The sequence below is a fragment of the Myotis yumanensis genome, unplaced genomic scaffold (genome assembly GCF_028538775.1).
Source record: "Myotis yumanensis isolate MYYU_CA2020_CCGP unplaced genomic scaffold, mMyoYum1.0.hap1 SCAF_8, whole genome shotgun sequence".
In the NCBI taxonomy this organism is placed as follows: domain Eukaryota; kingdom Metazoa; phylum Chordata; class Mammalia; order Chiroptera; family Vespertilionidae; genus Myotis; species Myotis yumanensis.
In genome coordinates this window covers 45,213,567-45,227,063 of record NW_027223759.1, presented here as the reverse complement: position 1 = coordinate 45,227,063, position 13,497 = coordinate 45,213,567, and the positions used below count along the sequence as shown (strand labels likewise).

The 13,497-nt window shown below is 43.6% G+C and overlaps 2 protein-coding genes across 3 annotated transcripts in view; one reads left to right on the top strand and one right to left on the bottom strand.

Moving 5' to 3' along the window:
- Positions 1-563, bottom strand: part of SLC25A12 (solute carrier family 25 member 12) — a 167,860-nt gene extending 167,297 nt beyond the window's left edge. The window contains exon 1 of the mRNA XM_070422756.1: positions 434-563. Coding sequence (XP_070278857.1) covers positions 434-451 — 18 coding nt within the window. The 5' untranslated portion in view covers positions 452-563. The remainder of the gene's footprint in view (positions 1-433) is intronic.
- Positions 564-704: 141 nt separating this feature from the next.
- Positions 705-13,497, top strand: part of METAP1D (methionyl aminopeptidase type 1D, mitochondrial) — a 74,208-nt gene continuing 61,415 nt past the window's right edge. For both annotated transcript variants that reach the window (XM_070422754.1, XM_070422752.1), the window contains exon 1: positions 705-754. In XM_070422754.1, coding sequence (XP_070278855.1) covers positions 715-754 — 40 coding nt within the window. In that variant the 5' untranslated portion in view covers positions 705-714. The remainder of the gene's footprint in view (positions 755-13,497) is intronic.

Here is a 13,497-nt window from a genome sequence, read left to right as displayed (position 1 = left end):
ACTGGCCTTCTGTAGGCTGCATCTTTCAGCAGCGCAATTGGCAGACGTCATCCTCTCATTCTTAAAAGTCAAATGTAGGATTAAGTCTCCAGTTAATACAGCTAAGTGGGGGGTGTCCTTGGGAAATGAGAAGTCCCCTAAACATGCCCAGAACAGATTTTGCAGCTGCACATAAATCCTGTCTTGCCTGGAGTCTCCGTTGAATAATGTAGATTATGGGACTGCGAAGGGGCAGCTGGCGACTTGGAAGCAAATTTTACCTTCGAAGGGAGTAATAATTTAATTTAATTCGCCAGGGAAATAATTCGCAACGAAGTGGCAAACAAAACAAAGTGCTAAGTTGAACGCTCGATTGTGCTTGATTTTTTCCTCCCAACTTCAGGTCTCCATGCACCCAAATGTTGATGCTACAAATACTGGATGCCACGCTTACCTGATAGGCTTCTTCCATCCCACCTGGGTGCCGGGCTCAGCGCGAGCGCGCGAACCGCGGCTGGAGCCCGCCTCTCGCGGCGGGAGCGGGCTCAGTCGGACGCGGGCTCCCTGGCCGCCCCGGGCCGTACCCGCTCCGCCGCCCGGGCTCCCGCAGTCAGGACCCCGCGCGCACGCGCGCTCCCCCGGGCGGTCTCGGCGCCGCCAGTTTCCCGCAGGGCTGCGCCTGGACGGCTCCGGCGGGCGGGGCGGGGCGCGAGCGGTCACGTGACCCGCGCCAACATGGCGGCGCCCAGCGGCGTCCACCTGCTCGTCCGCAGAGGTAAGCACCTGCGGGGCAGCCCTGCGGGGCTTCGCGGCGGCGTCGCTCCTTCGCCGGTCACTCGGGTTCAGAGGGACCCACATTCGCGCTCCGACGTCGCGGCGCCCACGAATGTGCGTTCAGTTCTGCGGCTCCGCACAGGCACACGCGGTGACACATGGACACGCCGCAGGGACAGGCGACCCACGCGTTCGCTAGTCGCTCGCTGACAGCGCGTCACGGCGTGGCCTCTCCGCGCACCACGCCTCGGGGTGTAGGGACGTTGTGTGCGGTTTCCTCCCCCCTCGGTGGGGTGACTAGCGCAGCGAACGTGCTCGCTCCGGGCGGTGCACCTGCGGCGGCTGAAACGCGCCGGGCGCCGCGGTGCCGCAGAGAAGGCTCGCTTGTGCCTGTCGGCGAGATGCCACGCGTCCTGGGGGGATTGCAAAATGGGGATGTGCTTCCAGGGACTTACGGTGAAGAAGAGGAGAAGTTATGTCTGGGGAGCTTTCAGCGTGTGTGACCCTTGTGTGTGTGTGTGTGTGTGTGTGTGAAAATTTAGTAAATGTACGGATACTTCTGCAGCTGAATTCGGGAAATCTCCGTTGGATTTGAACTAGTTTCTGAATCTTTGTTAGAAGGAAGTAGGAAGTTGTTTCAGGACGCGGAGCGGGAGAACTTAAACGCTTTGAGAGACTGACTACTTCAGGGGTCAGGCTGTGGGAATAAGTCCTGCGAGGTAAATACTACTTTTATAGTAAATAACCGCGTGCATTAAGTACCTTATAGTTACTATAGTACATGACACTGTTAACTACATTACATAAGCCAGCTGCGGTATAGAACCCAGTACATGGGCATCATTCCCTGTTTGCAGATGATAGAAGTGAGACAGAGGTTAAGTAGTGTGACGAGACACACAGATTGTAAGAGGCAAAATGGGCATTTGAACATGACTCATTTTTTTAAGGCTAATTTCTCTGCACTGCGTGGCATGGTCTCTCCATAGAAATCAGCGTGCAAAGCTCAGGTGAGGCAGGACAAGCATGATGCGTGTGCTTGTGCGTGTGCGTGTGCGTGCGTGCGTGTGTGTGTGTGTGTGTGTGTAAAGCAAAGAGGAGAATGTTTTTAAAGAGGAAGGAGGTTGCTAGGCCGGTAAACCTCCGTATTTCAGTGTTGGTGGAGCTGAGAGGGGCCAGAGGAGGATTGGGGTGAGAGATGTGTCAGGGGAAGGTGAGGGGCAGTGTCTTGAACTGGTTGAATGGAAGAGTGGAGGTCAGCATGAGAGTGCAGCCTTGTGAAAAGAGCACCAATTTACATTGCTGAAGATCTGGGCTCCAGTCCAGACTCTGTTTACTAATCAAGTTACTTCTCCGTTTCCTCTTTCCACAAGAAATAATGGCAGCTAGACTTCTTTTTTGTGCACTGCAGGGAATGGTGAAGAGGATCTGGGGAGATGGTCAAGGTAAAGGAGGAGGCAAAGCACACACACAGATATAGATAGACATAGATATAGATATAGATATAGATGATCTCTTTGCAGATTACAGAAATAGCATATTAATATCTTTTGTCACTTATGCTGTTGACAAATGGTGGCTCAGACAGTCAGAAAAAGCTGCTCTAGGGAAGCCAGGCCTGGTTATTGGTTCCTATAACCCAGGGGTCCTCAAACTTTTTAAACAGGGGGCCAGTTCACTGTCCCTCAGACCATTGGAGGGCCGGACTATAGTTTAAAAAAAAACTATGAACAAATTCCTATGCACACTGCACATATCTTATTTTGAAGTAAAAAAACAAAACGGGAACAAATACAATATTTGTATTTGCATGTGGCCCGCGGGCCGTAGTTTGAGGACCTTGCTATAACCCATCCCACCATACCCCACAATGCTGCAACAACTGAGAAAGGGAGCTTCTCATTAGAAGAGGACGGGAAAACGTGTCATTAGGAAGGGATGGGGAAAGGCCCCCTTTATGGAGTATTCATAGCGAGTTTTAAATTACAGACAAGTGTCCTGTACCACCTGCTCTCCACCTCTCCTTTCCCCTCGGTTGAAAATGAAGAGTAAGGTCATGAAGGCTCCTCTTTCTCTTCCCTTTCACCCATTTAGAGTGATCTACCTCAATCTACTATAAGTTGTTTTGTTTGTGTGTTTTTTAATTGATTTCAGAGAGGAAGGGAGAGAGATAGAGAAACAACAATGGTGAGAGAGAACTACTGACCGGCTGCCTCCTGCACACCCCACACTGGGGATCTAGCCCGAAGCTCAGGCATGTGCCCCGACCAGGAATTGAACCTTGATTTCCTGGTTCAGAGGTCAGTGATCAACCACTGAGCCATGCCAGCCAGGCTACTATAAGTCTTTATGTGCCAACATTTATCAACATCTATGTGCATCTTTTCCTCCTGGAAAATGGGAAGAAGACATTTCTTAACCTCTTAAGACGGGCATAAAGTATTCCTCACGATTCTCCAGCTCATTGTAGCTTTAGTAACAGTATGCCCTGTATATATATATTAATTTCCAACCTTTTCTCACTATTGCACTCCTAACTAAATTGTTAATTATTGATGAGCTGTGTCCTATCTGTTTTTCTTAACAAGCACAGTACCTGGTTTGAAGTTAAACTCATTAAAAACATACAGAATTGAGAGGCTGTTAAGACTTGTTCTCTTCTATAATGGACTAAGGGATGGGTAGAAACTATGAGTAGTGACATTGGAAAGGACAGATCAGTCTCTTGGAACCAAAAGATAAGGTGACAAGAGCCTTTTAGTAAGCACAGTATCTGCACATAATGTGAATGAAAAACCTTTCAGAATGGAACCCCCTATAGAAATATTTGTGTACAAAAGTTATATGGCAAGCCTAAAGATTTATTATCTCAAAATGTCGGTTATCTTCACATGACAGACCAAGATAGTACCTGTATTCCTTTCTTTCTTCCTCTCTCTCTCTCTTTCTCTCTCTCTCTCTCTATCTCTATCTCTCTGTCTTTCGCTACTTCTCTTTCTCTCATCTTCCATCTATTCCCAAGAATAATTTAAGGTAATTTTACTACTTCATACCTTTTTTTGGCATCTGTGAGAATTTAATTCCAAGTAATTTGAATTGTGAGTCAGATTTATTAGAGATTATTAGGGGGAAAAGAGGTTGGAATGGGGGAAGGGAAGAAATAATAATAATAATAAAAAGTGCTTGGAGTTTAAGCAATGTAGCCATGGAAGATAAGAAGTTGAAGCTAGCTACTTTTGATAGTAGAATATACAGGACTTGGGGACCACTTGACTGGGACAGCTGAGGCCTGTGTGTGAGAACGGGTGGAGATATCAGACTCCTGCCCCCTTAGGGTTGAAGGAAATGATAGATGTGCATGTAGACAGTTTTTCATGTCGGAGAAAGGACAGAAAGTTGAAGAAGCTCGACTTCTATCTCTTTCTGTACATTTCTGCAGAGATTGGAGATGAAAGAAGGTAAGAGATTGGTAAAGAGGAGAAAAAGCTGATAAAGGATAATAGAAGGACTGCCCCACACTGTTAAGATCCAAGTGAAATTAGAGACAGTGTATTTGTAGTGGCCCCATTCATTGCCACTGTGTGATTTTCTCCAAATGGGCATCCTCTGTGTGTGTAAAAGAGTGGGGGAAGTTGGATTGATTGGAATTTTCTAGATGGGTGCACTGGAAAGATGAGGGAGTAAGTAAGGGAACGGGAGGGGTTGGCAAGAGGGGGATTAAATTAATGAATTCTAGAGTCAAGCCTAGGCTGGAAGTTTTCTAAGGACATGACCTTGTCTATATTGTTTGTTTCTGGGTCCATTATTATTGTTTATTTTTTAAATTTAAATTCTTTATTGTTTAAAGTATTACATAAGTCTCCTTTTTTCCCCCATTGACCACTCCCCGGCTGCCCCCACCCCCCTGTCTGTGTACACTGGTTATGCTCATGCATGCATACAAGTCCTTTGGTTGATCTCTTACCCCTCCACCCACCCCCACCCCCACCCCCGCCTTCCTGGGTCCATTATTATTATTATTACAACGAATAATCCAGAGCATATAAGTAAAAAGAGAAGAGGCTAGTTTGGGTGGGGGAAGGAATTGTTCTAAGATGAGAATTCCCAGCAAGGTCAAAGCACAGGTATAGTGGTAATGAGGAGAGAACTGGAGGGTTTGGGGCTAGTCTGGAGTTTCATGATGGAGGTGACTTCTGAACTGGGTTATATAGTTCTTAGTTTCATTGGAGAAAGAAGCCTAATACATATAACAATACAAAGCAGTATAATTGTGCTCTTGGAATAAGAGGAAGAAAAGGTAATTTGGGGCTGGAGTGATCACTTCACAGAAGAAATGGGAATTGAATTGGACTTCGAAGGATGAGTAGTGTTGGCTGTAAAGAGGCTGAGCAGTGGGGGAGGGGGCAGAGGTGGGAAAACCATGTGGATACAAAAAAAAGCCAAGACATGTTTGGAGGGTTTGGCTGCAGCTGAGAGTTTTGTTGCGGGGGGGGGGGGCGAGTATAGAAATGAAGATTGATATTACAGGTTAAGGGTGAGGTCGTGGAGAACCTTGAAGGCCAGCTTAGGGATTATCTTATAGGCGGCAGAGACCAATGAAGGTTTTGGACAAAAAAGTAAAATGGTATCTCCATTTTAATCTGCTGCTGTTTGGAGTTCTGGATATATTGGAGAGGGAAAGCCATTGTAGTCAGATAGGAGGTAGAAGCAGAAACAAAGTGATAGAGGCCTGAACTGGTACAGTGACTGTGGGTGGAAAGGGAGAGGTGTAAGAAGAATTATGCAGAGGAGAAGTAATCAGGACCTGATGGTTGGAAAGTGACTTGACGAAGGAGAGGAGCTGCCAAAGCTGAAGAAAAGGCATTGGAAGAAATGAAGAGCCTAATCAGGGGAAGAGGCTCAGGAGGAAATTTGGCGATGACTCAGTAAAAGTCAGTGAATTTGGCCACTAGGAAGTTCCAGTGACTCAGACCAAAATTTTAGCAGTGGAAGGAATAGATGAAAAGTGATAGTTGGTGGTGGCTGTAAGAAGTATAGAGGTGTTTTTTCTTTTAAAACCTTGCCGAGATATAATTCATAGACCATACAATTCACCTATTTAAATTACACAATTTGCTGGTGTTTTGTATAGTCACAGAGTTGTGCAACCATCACCACAATCAATTTTACATTTTCATCGCTCCAAAAATAAACTTTTCACCCAATAGCAGTCACTCCCCAAGACCCCCCTCCCCCAGTCCCCATCAGCCTTCAGTCCTCGGTAACTACTAATCTACTTTCTGTCTCTAGGTTTCCTGTTCTGAACATTTCAAATAAACGGAATTGCACAATATGTGGTCTTTTGTGACTGGCTTCTTTTACTTAGTGTGATATTTACAAGGTTCATCCACACTGTAGTACATATCAGTACCTCATCCCTTTTTATTGCCAAATAATTTTACTGTATGGATATACCACATTTTATTTACCCATTCATCAACTGTTGGACATTTGGGCTATTTCCACTCTTTGGCTCTTCTGAATAATGCTGCTGAGGTCATTTGGGTGCAAGATTTGTGTGGACATATTTTTATTTGTTTTTAAATAGAGGCCCTGACTATGTTTACAAGAGGAGGGAAGGAAGGAAACTGGTGAGGAATAAGGACCACTGGAAATCCTGGAGATGGGGGCCTTTCAGGAGAGAGAACAGATCTGAAATGTGGAAAGGAACAGGAGGAGGAGAAGGGGAAAAATTTCCCTTGGAAGTGGGGAGACTGTCTCTACTTCTGAGACCAGGAGTGAAGGAAGAGTCGGAATTTCTTTTTCTTGGAATGAAAATACTTAATTAAAAATATATTTTCTTCTTACAAAAGTAATACGAGGAAAACTATAACAGTGACTAAGAATGTGGGTTTTCAAGTCAGCCTCGTTTAGTTTGAATCTTGATGTTGCTGCTTACTAGTTGTAGAACCTTGTACATGTTGACCCATATAAGCTTTAGTTTCTTCACTTTTATAATCGGGATGAGACAAATACCTACCTTATTGGGCTGTTATGAGGATTAAAGAAATAATGCCTGTGCCGCTGTACTAGCTACCTATTGCTGTGTAACAAATTACCCCAAACAGCAAACACTTATTACGTCACAGTTTCTGAGGGCCAGGAATCTGGGTGCGGCTTAGCTGGGTGCCTTTGGCTCAGGATCCATCAGGTTGCAGTTGAGCTGTTGGCTGGAACTGCAATCATCCCTGCTTCAAGTGCACTCCCATGGCTCTGGGCAGGCCTCACTTCCTCCTGGAGACTTCACTTATCACCTGTGTCTCTTCATAGGACTGCTCACAACATGGCAGTCTGCTTCTTTCAGAATAAGAGAGAGAACTGGAGTACCTATGACAGAAATCTGTCTTTTTAAACCAAATCTCAGAAGTGACTTCCCATCACTCCTGCCATATGCCTTTGATCACATAGACCAGTACACAGTGGCAGACCAGGTGTGAATACCAGGAGGCTGGGTCACGGGACCATCTTAGAGGCTGGCCACCACAGCAGCTCTCAGCACAGTGCATGACACATAATAAGCTTAATAACTATTCCTACTGGTAGGATTAAGATATTATAGAGATGTATAAAGAAGAAAGTAAAAGTTATTCATGGTCTCACTATAGATTGAAAGAGTAGGCATTTTTAAAATTATTTTTCCTCCTGCCCAGCTGGTGTGCCTCAGTGGTTGAGCGTCGACTTATGAATCAGGAGGTCACAGTTCGATTCCAGATCTGGGCACATACCCAGGTTGAGGGTTTGATCTCCAGTAGTGGGCATGCAGAAGACAGCCAATCAGTGATTCTTTCTCATCATTGATGTTTCAGTCTCTCCCTTTTCCTTCCTCTCTGAAATCAATAAAAATATATTTTTTAAAGAAAAAATTATTTTTCCTCCTAAGGAGAGCTACTAGTAATATGACTATGATTTTTAAAAATTTTTACCACACCCATAAGAGAAAGTTTATTAGTAAAATATTAACTTAGGAAAATTAACTTTTGAGGTCCTTTTGTTGTTCACATTTGGAGTCTATACATCACACTTATTTATCCTATTCACGATTGTGATAATTCGGAATTTGGAGTATCATATACTCTGTCTCTGTTATCAGTGAGATTATGATTTTCCTACAAGATCAAACAGAAATAGGTCAGGAATGAAAAGAACACCCTTGTCATACTCTCTGTCAACTGGCTAATGCTGGTGAAAATCAAACCCTCTAGGAATTGCTATTTCAAAAGACAGCTCCTCGTCTTCTGTCATTTCTTCCCTACTGTATACTCTGTGACTTGTAGCTGTTCAGGGCATTGCTGAGCTCTGGGGCACTGCAATCGGAAAAGTGAGTGAGCAACACAGCAGAAGGCTGGGGTGTAGGGAGGCTGTCCTCTGGTGACACAGTAAGTGGGAGAGACAACAAACAGCTAGATAGCAGTGTGATGGCACGTTGGAAAACACTGGAAGATTATCAATTACCTAGATTTAAAAAAATGAAAGCCCTTGACCATCTCTTTCGCCAGTCACCTTTCAGCAAGGCTTTCTAACTTAGGGGACAGGGAGACAGTACAGGTTAAAGGAAAGTCACAGCTGCCCAGGAGTCATGTGAAGTCAGCTTACGTGGATTAGTACTTGTGCTGGCTTCTTTCACAAGGGTCAGATTAATTTTCTAATATTGTTTTCTACTTTAATGTTATTGCTTTAATCATTAGACTACCACCAGTTCCTTCAGGCAATAGGAAGTGATTGAAGATTTAATGAGACTCATATTGCTTATGCTTAAATGTTGATGACTTCCTGCATGCATATTAACCCTTTAAGTGCCAACCAATATCCTAGGAACTATGTTAAAATTGCCAAGGCATTTTTGCTGATTATACAGCAGTTTAGGAAAAAAAAATTATGAATCGCAAGTAAATGAAGTTACATATTCAAAAATTTAAGGGAACCTTTTCTACATTGACATATTTAGCAATATCATCATCACTAATAAAAGCAGACTTAGAACTGGACGCCATTTCGAAGCTTTGATAGCGCTCCCGGCACTTTTGGCGAGAGACAGGAGGAGCGCGATCGCACTTCCTGGCACTCTAGGGGTTAATTATTGCTGACCTTGATCTTAAATTCCTTCCTAATACAAATGCTCATCGAGCATACCTACTAGATCCCTCAGTGTTTACCAGATACCTGGTTTGTTTCCAAAGAATATTAACTCTAATGTTCATAGTATGTCAGATTTTTTAGTACCCTTTTCTGATTTGTCTTGCAGTTCTTACTAGGACTGTAAATCTGGAAAATTTAGGGAGAGAAAAATCAGCAACTCTTAACAGGGGATTTAGCCTAGTTTAAAAGACTGTTCTGTTCAGCAGACCTTGAACATGTCCTAATTGGTTGTTTGGGTCAGAATGTCCAACTGGCAACTCTCAGACCCCATCCAGGCCACAGAGCGTTTCTGTGTGCACTCCGGCTGTCGAGCAGCAGGACTTGGCCTGTTCCCTGCTTTGGCGGCCCCCTTCTTTAGTTCAGGCCCACCCCCTTCTGCCACAGAGGCCTGGGAAACCCTGGCTGGCCACCTGGTCTCTTCGTGCCCTGCATCCATGCATTGGCACCCCCACCCTTGCCCCAGTTATCTCCTCAGCCACCCTGGCAGATTTCCTGACAACAGCCCTCTCCAGAACTAGGACCCAGGGCAGCAGTTGTTGGAGCGTGTGCTAGGAGAGATAAGAGGGCCAAGGAGTCTAAGGGAAGATAAAGTTGAAAGCAAAGGAATATGGAAGAGAGAGGGGGAAAGGACCACATCAGTTGAAAAGGAAATAAGTGTATAAGAACTTGAAGTGGGGTGGTAGTATACATAGAGACAGATGTGAGTGGGAAGTAGGTAAGAGGTGAAGGAGTTTGTGTATGGTGAGGAACAAGAGAGATAAATGTGCGTGTGAAAGAGGTCACTTGTGAGAGACAGGAGAAAGGAGAGAGCAAAACAACAGCTCAATTTGGCAGACCGTGACCACGCACATGCGCAACATTGGGGAACAGTCTGACAAAGCATTTTTTTTCAGATTTGTGAATATATTATAACAAAAAGTGTTGTTATAAAAAAGTTAAACCACAAATAGATATACCCATAGGAGAGTACATTGAGGTTATTTTAGAATGTCACAAATGAGTAGTCATTTGATTCAGAAGCACAGCCTGCTTGCTGGCATGTTGATTGTTTTATTTATTTATTTATTTATTTAAATATATTTTTATTGATTTCAGAGAGGAGAGAAGAGATAGAAACATCAACGATGAGCCAGAGTCTGATAGGCCCATGGACTGAAGGTTCCCAGGTTCGGCTCTGGTTCCGTGAACATACTTTGGTTGTAGGCTCAATCCCTGGCCCTAGTTGGGGTGAGTGCTGGAGGCAACCGATAGATGTGTCTCTCTCACATCAATGTTTCTCTCTCTCTCTGTCTCCCCCTCCCTTCCACCCTCTCTAAAAATCAGTGGAAAAATATCCTCAGGTGAGGATTAACAAAAAAAAAAAAGAAAGAAAAAGAGACATCAATGATGAGAGAGAATCATCAATTGGCTGCCTCCTACACACCATCCTCCTTACCCCCCAGATTGAGCACCCAACCCAGCATGTGCCCTAACTGGGAACCCAGCTGCAACCTCCTAGTTCATAGGTTGATGCTCAACCACTGAGCAGCACCAGCCAGGCTATTGAATGTTTTAAATGTGGCTCATCCCAACCAAAAAACTGTACAGTATCAGGATTTTGATAACTTAAGTGTTTACCATTTAGCCAAAACCGGTTTGGCTCAGTGGATAGAGCGTCGGCCTGCGGACTGAAAGGTCCCAGGTTCGATTCCGGTCAAGGGCATGTACCTTGGTTGCGGGCACATCCCCAGTGGGAGATGTGCAGGAGGCGGCTGATCGATGTTTCTCTCTCATCGATGTTTCTAACTCTCTATCTCTCTCCCTTCCTCTCTGTAAAAAATCAATAAAATATATTTTTTTAAAAAAAGTGTTTACCATTTAAAAAACACACACAAATAAATAGGATGATTTTTACACACCAATATAAATTTTTTATCTTTTTAAATTAGGCAATCTTCTGTTGCTATTTAATGGAATAGGTGGGGAGATACCCATTTTGTTATAATTCTTCATTTTTGTTTATACCTTACCCTCAACTTAGTATGCTGTTTCCTTGCCCTTCATTTTTGCCAAAATCCTATATATATCAAGGACTATGTCAAGCACCACCTTCTTTATAGGTCCTCTCATGGTCTTCCCTAATGATTGTGATCTTATCTTTCTGCTTCCCCTTCCTTTTTTTTTTTTAAAAAAAATATTTTTATTGATTTCAGAGAGGAAAGGAGAGAAAGAGATAGAAGTATCAATGATGAGAATCATTGACTTCCTCCTGCACGCCCCCTACTGGGATCGAGTCTGCAACCTGGGTATGTGCCTTTGACCAAAATCGAACCCAGGACCTTTCAGTCTGCAGGCTGATGCTCTATCCACTGAGCCAAACCAGTTAGGGCTTCCCTTTCTTTTTCACATCAATTGTTTGAACCCCAATTGGGGTTAAGTTGCAGGAAACTAAAGTAATTCTAGCTATTTCAAGTGGAAGTACCTTTACTTTAGGAATTGGGTGTTCTTTGTTGTTGGGAGATTAAAGAAACAGCCTGTAGTCTGAGCCTACAGGAACAGCTCTTCTGATCTGGCCCACCAGGGGAGCTAAGCTGCTATCCCTACTCAATACTCATGAAGCTATGGGACACCAGAATGCTGCTCAGAAAAACCTAACATTTGCACACCTGTGCTCACCTGTAGAAAAAGGATAGTAAAAGCAACAGTAATGAGGACTCCATTACACTTTCCCATTCAAATCTTCCACCAAGGCATCTAATTGTTAGAGTGACATTCAGATATAGAACCCTCATGTAAGAGAGTCTGGGAAGTGTAGTTCTTAGCTATACAGGCTCTGTAGTATGGAAAATAATTAGGTAAAGGTTGGAATGGAATGCTGAGTTCATCATTTCCTATATAGTCACTCACTGTGAGACACAAGCTGTTATATTTGTAATGGTTTTCACACTAACCTTATCACACTAGTAAGTGGATTATCAAGACTGCTAGGGCAGGAAATATGTATAAGTAATTTTTATACCCGCCCCCCCCCCCCCCCACACACACACACAGTAAATATACAGGTTTCTATAGAGGGTAAGAACTGGTTACTTGCTAAATGAGTGAAATTTAGCCATCTTGCCAAGAGTAGCATCATTACTTGTATATAAGAGAAACATAGAAATTTAATTGAGAATGTATCTTCAAATAACTCTTTTTCCCAACACTGAAGACAGTCTATGAATAGTCCATGAATAAGAGGAAGTGTCATTTGGGGGAGGAACCATTGATTGCCATTTGATGTGATGTTTGGAATGAGAAGATTCAGGAGTATAGATGGAACTGAGTCCTGTAAACTTATCTCTGCTTATTAAGAACAGAGGCAGAGCCCTAACCAGTTTGGCTCAGTGGATAGAGCGTAGGCCTGCAGACTGAAGGGTCCCAGGTTCGATTCCGGTCAAGGGCATGTACCTTGGTTGCGGGCACATCCCCAGGAGAGGGTGTGCATTTGGCAGCTGATTGATGTTTCTCTCTCATGGATGTTTCAAACTCTCTATCTCTCTCCCTTCCTCTCTGTAAAAAAATCAATAAAATATATTTTTTTTAAAAAAAGAACAGAGGCAGATAGCTCCACTGGTGTGGATCAGCAGCTGAGCATCCACCCGGGAACCAAAAGGTTGCCATTTTGATTCCCAGTGAGAGCACATGCCCAGATTGTGGGCTTGATCCCCAGTAGAGGTACATGCAGGAGGCAGCCGATTGATGTTTCTCTCTAACCCTCTCCCTTCCTCTCTCTCTAAAAATCAATAAAAACATATTTTTTAAAAAAAAGAACAGAGACAGGTGATCTGCTGTGATGAATAAGATATGAAAGCAGATAAGTTTTAAAAACAAAAAGGTTATTAGAAAATATGTGCGTGTGAGAAATAGGGGGAACTTTCATGTCACAGATAGCAAAGGTGATTGATGACTTCATGACTACTGACAAATTTATGAGAATATAAGGACTCTAATAATGAACTGCAGTCAGGGTTCGAAGGGTAGCTTCAACAAATAAGATACTATATTATAAATCTTTCCTTTATCTGAAATAAGAGGCTCACTTAAGAGATACTTCCAAGTAGTGCAGAAGTAGGAACGTAAGACTCTATGAGGAATGGTGACTTCAGCTCTGGATGTAACTTACCATGTGACTTAGTTGGCAGCCTGTGGCTTCAGCTGCCACTACTTTCTGATCTATCTGTCTGTCTATCTGTCTATAATATTCCCCAAAGTTAATTGTCCTCTGTAGCTAGAGATTAGGCTGTCCCAGTGGTTACAAACTTCAGTGTGTGTTAGAACTTGTTGAAAAATAGCTAAGCTCCGCCCAACTCTCCAAATTTGTATTTCTTCTTTTTTTCTTTAATCCTCACCCAAGGATATGTTTCATTGATTTCAGAGAGAGAGAGAAACATCACATCAATCTGAGAAACATTGATTGGTTGCCACCCACATGCTCCATGACTGGAGATCGAACCCAAAAACTAGGTATGTTTCCCACTGGGAATCAAACCACAAACTTTTTTTCTTTTTTTTTCCTGTGTGGGACGATGCTCCAACCAGCTGAGCCCC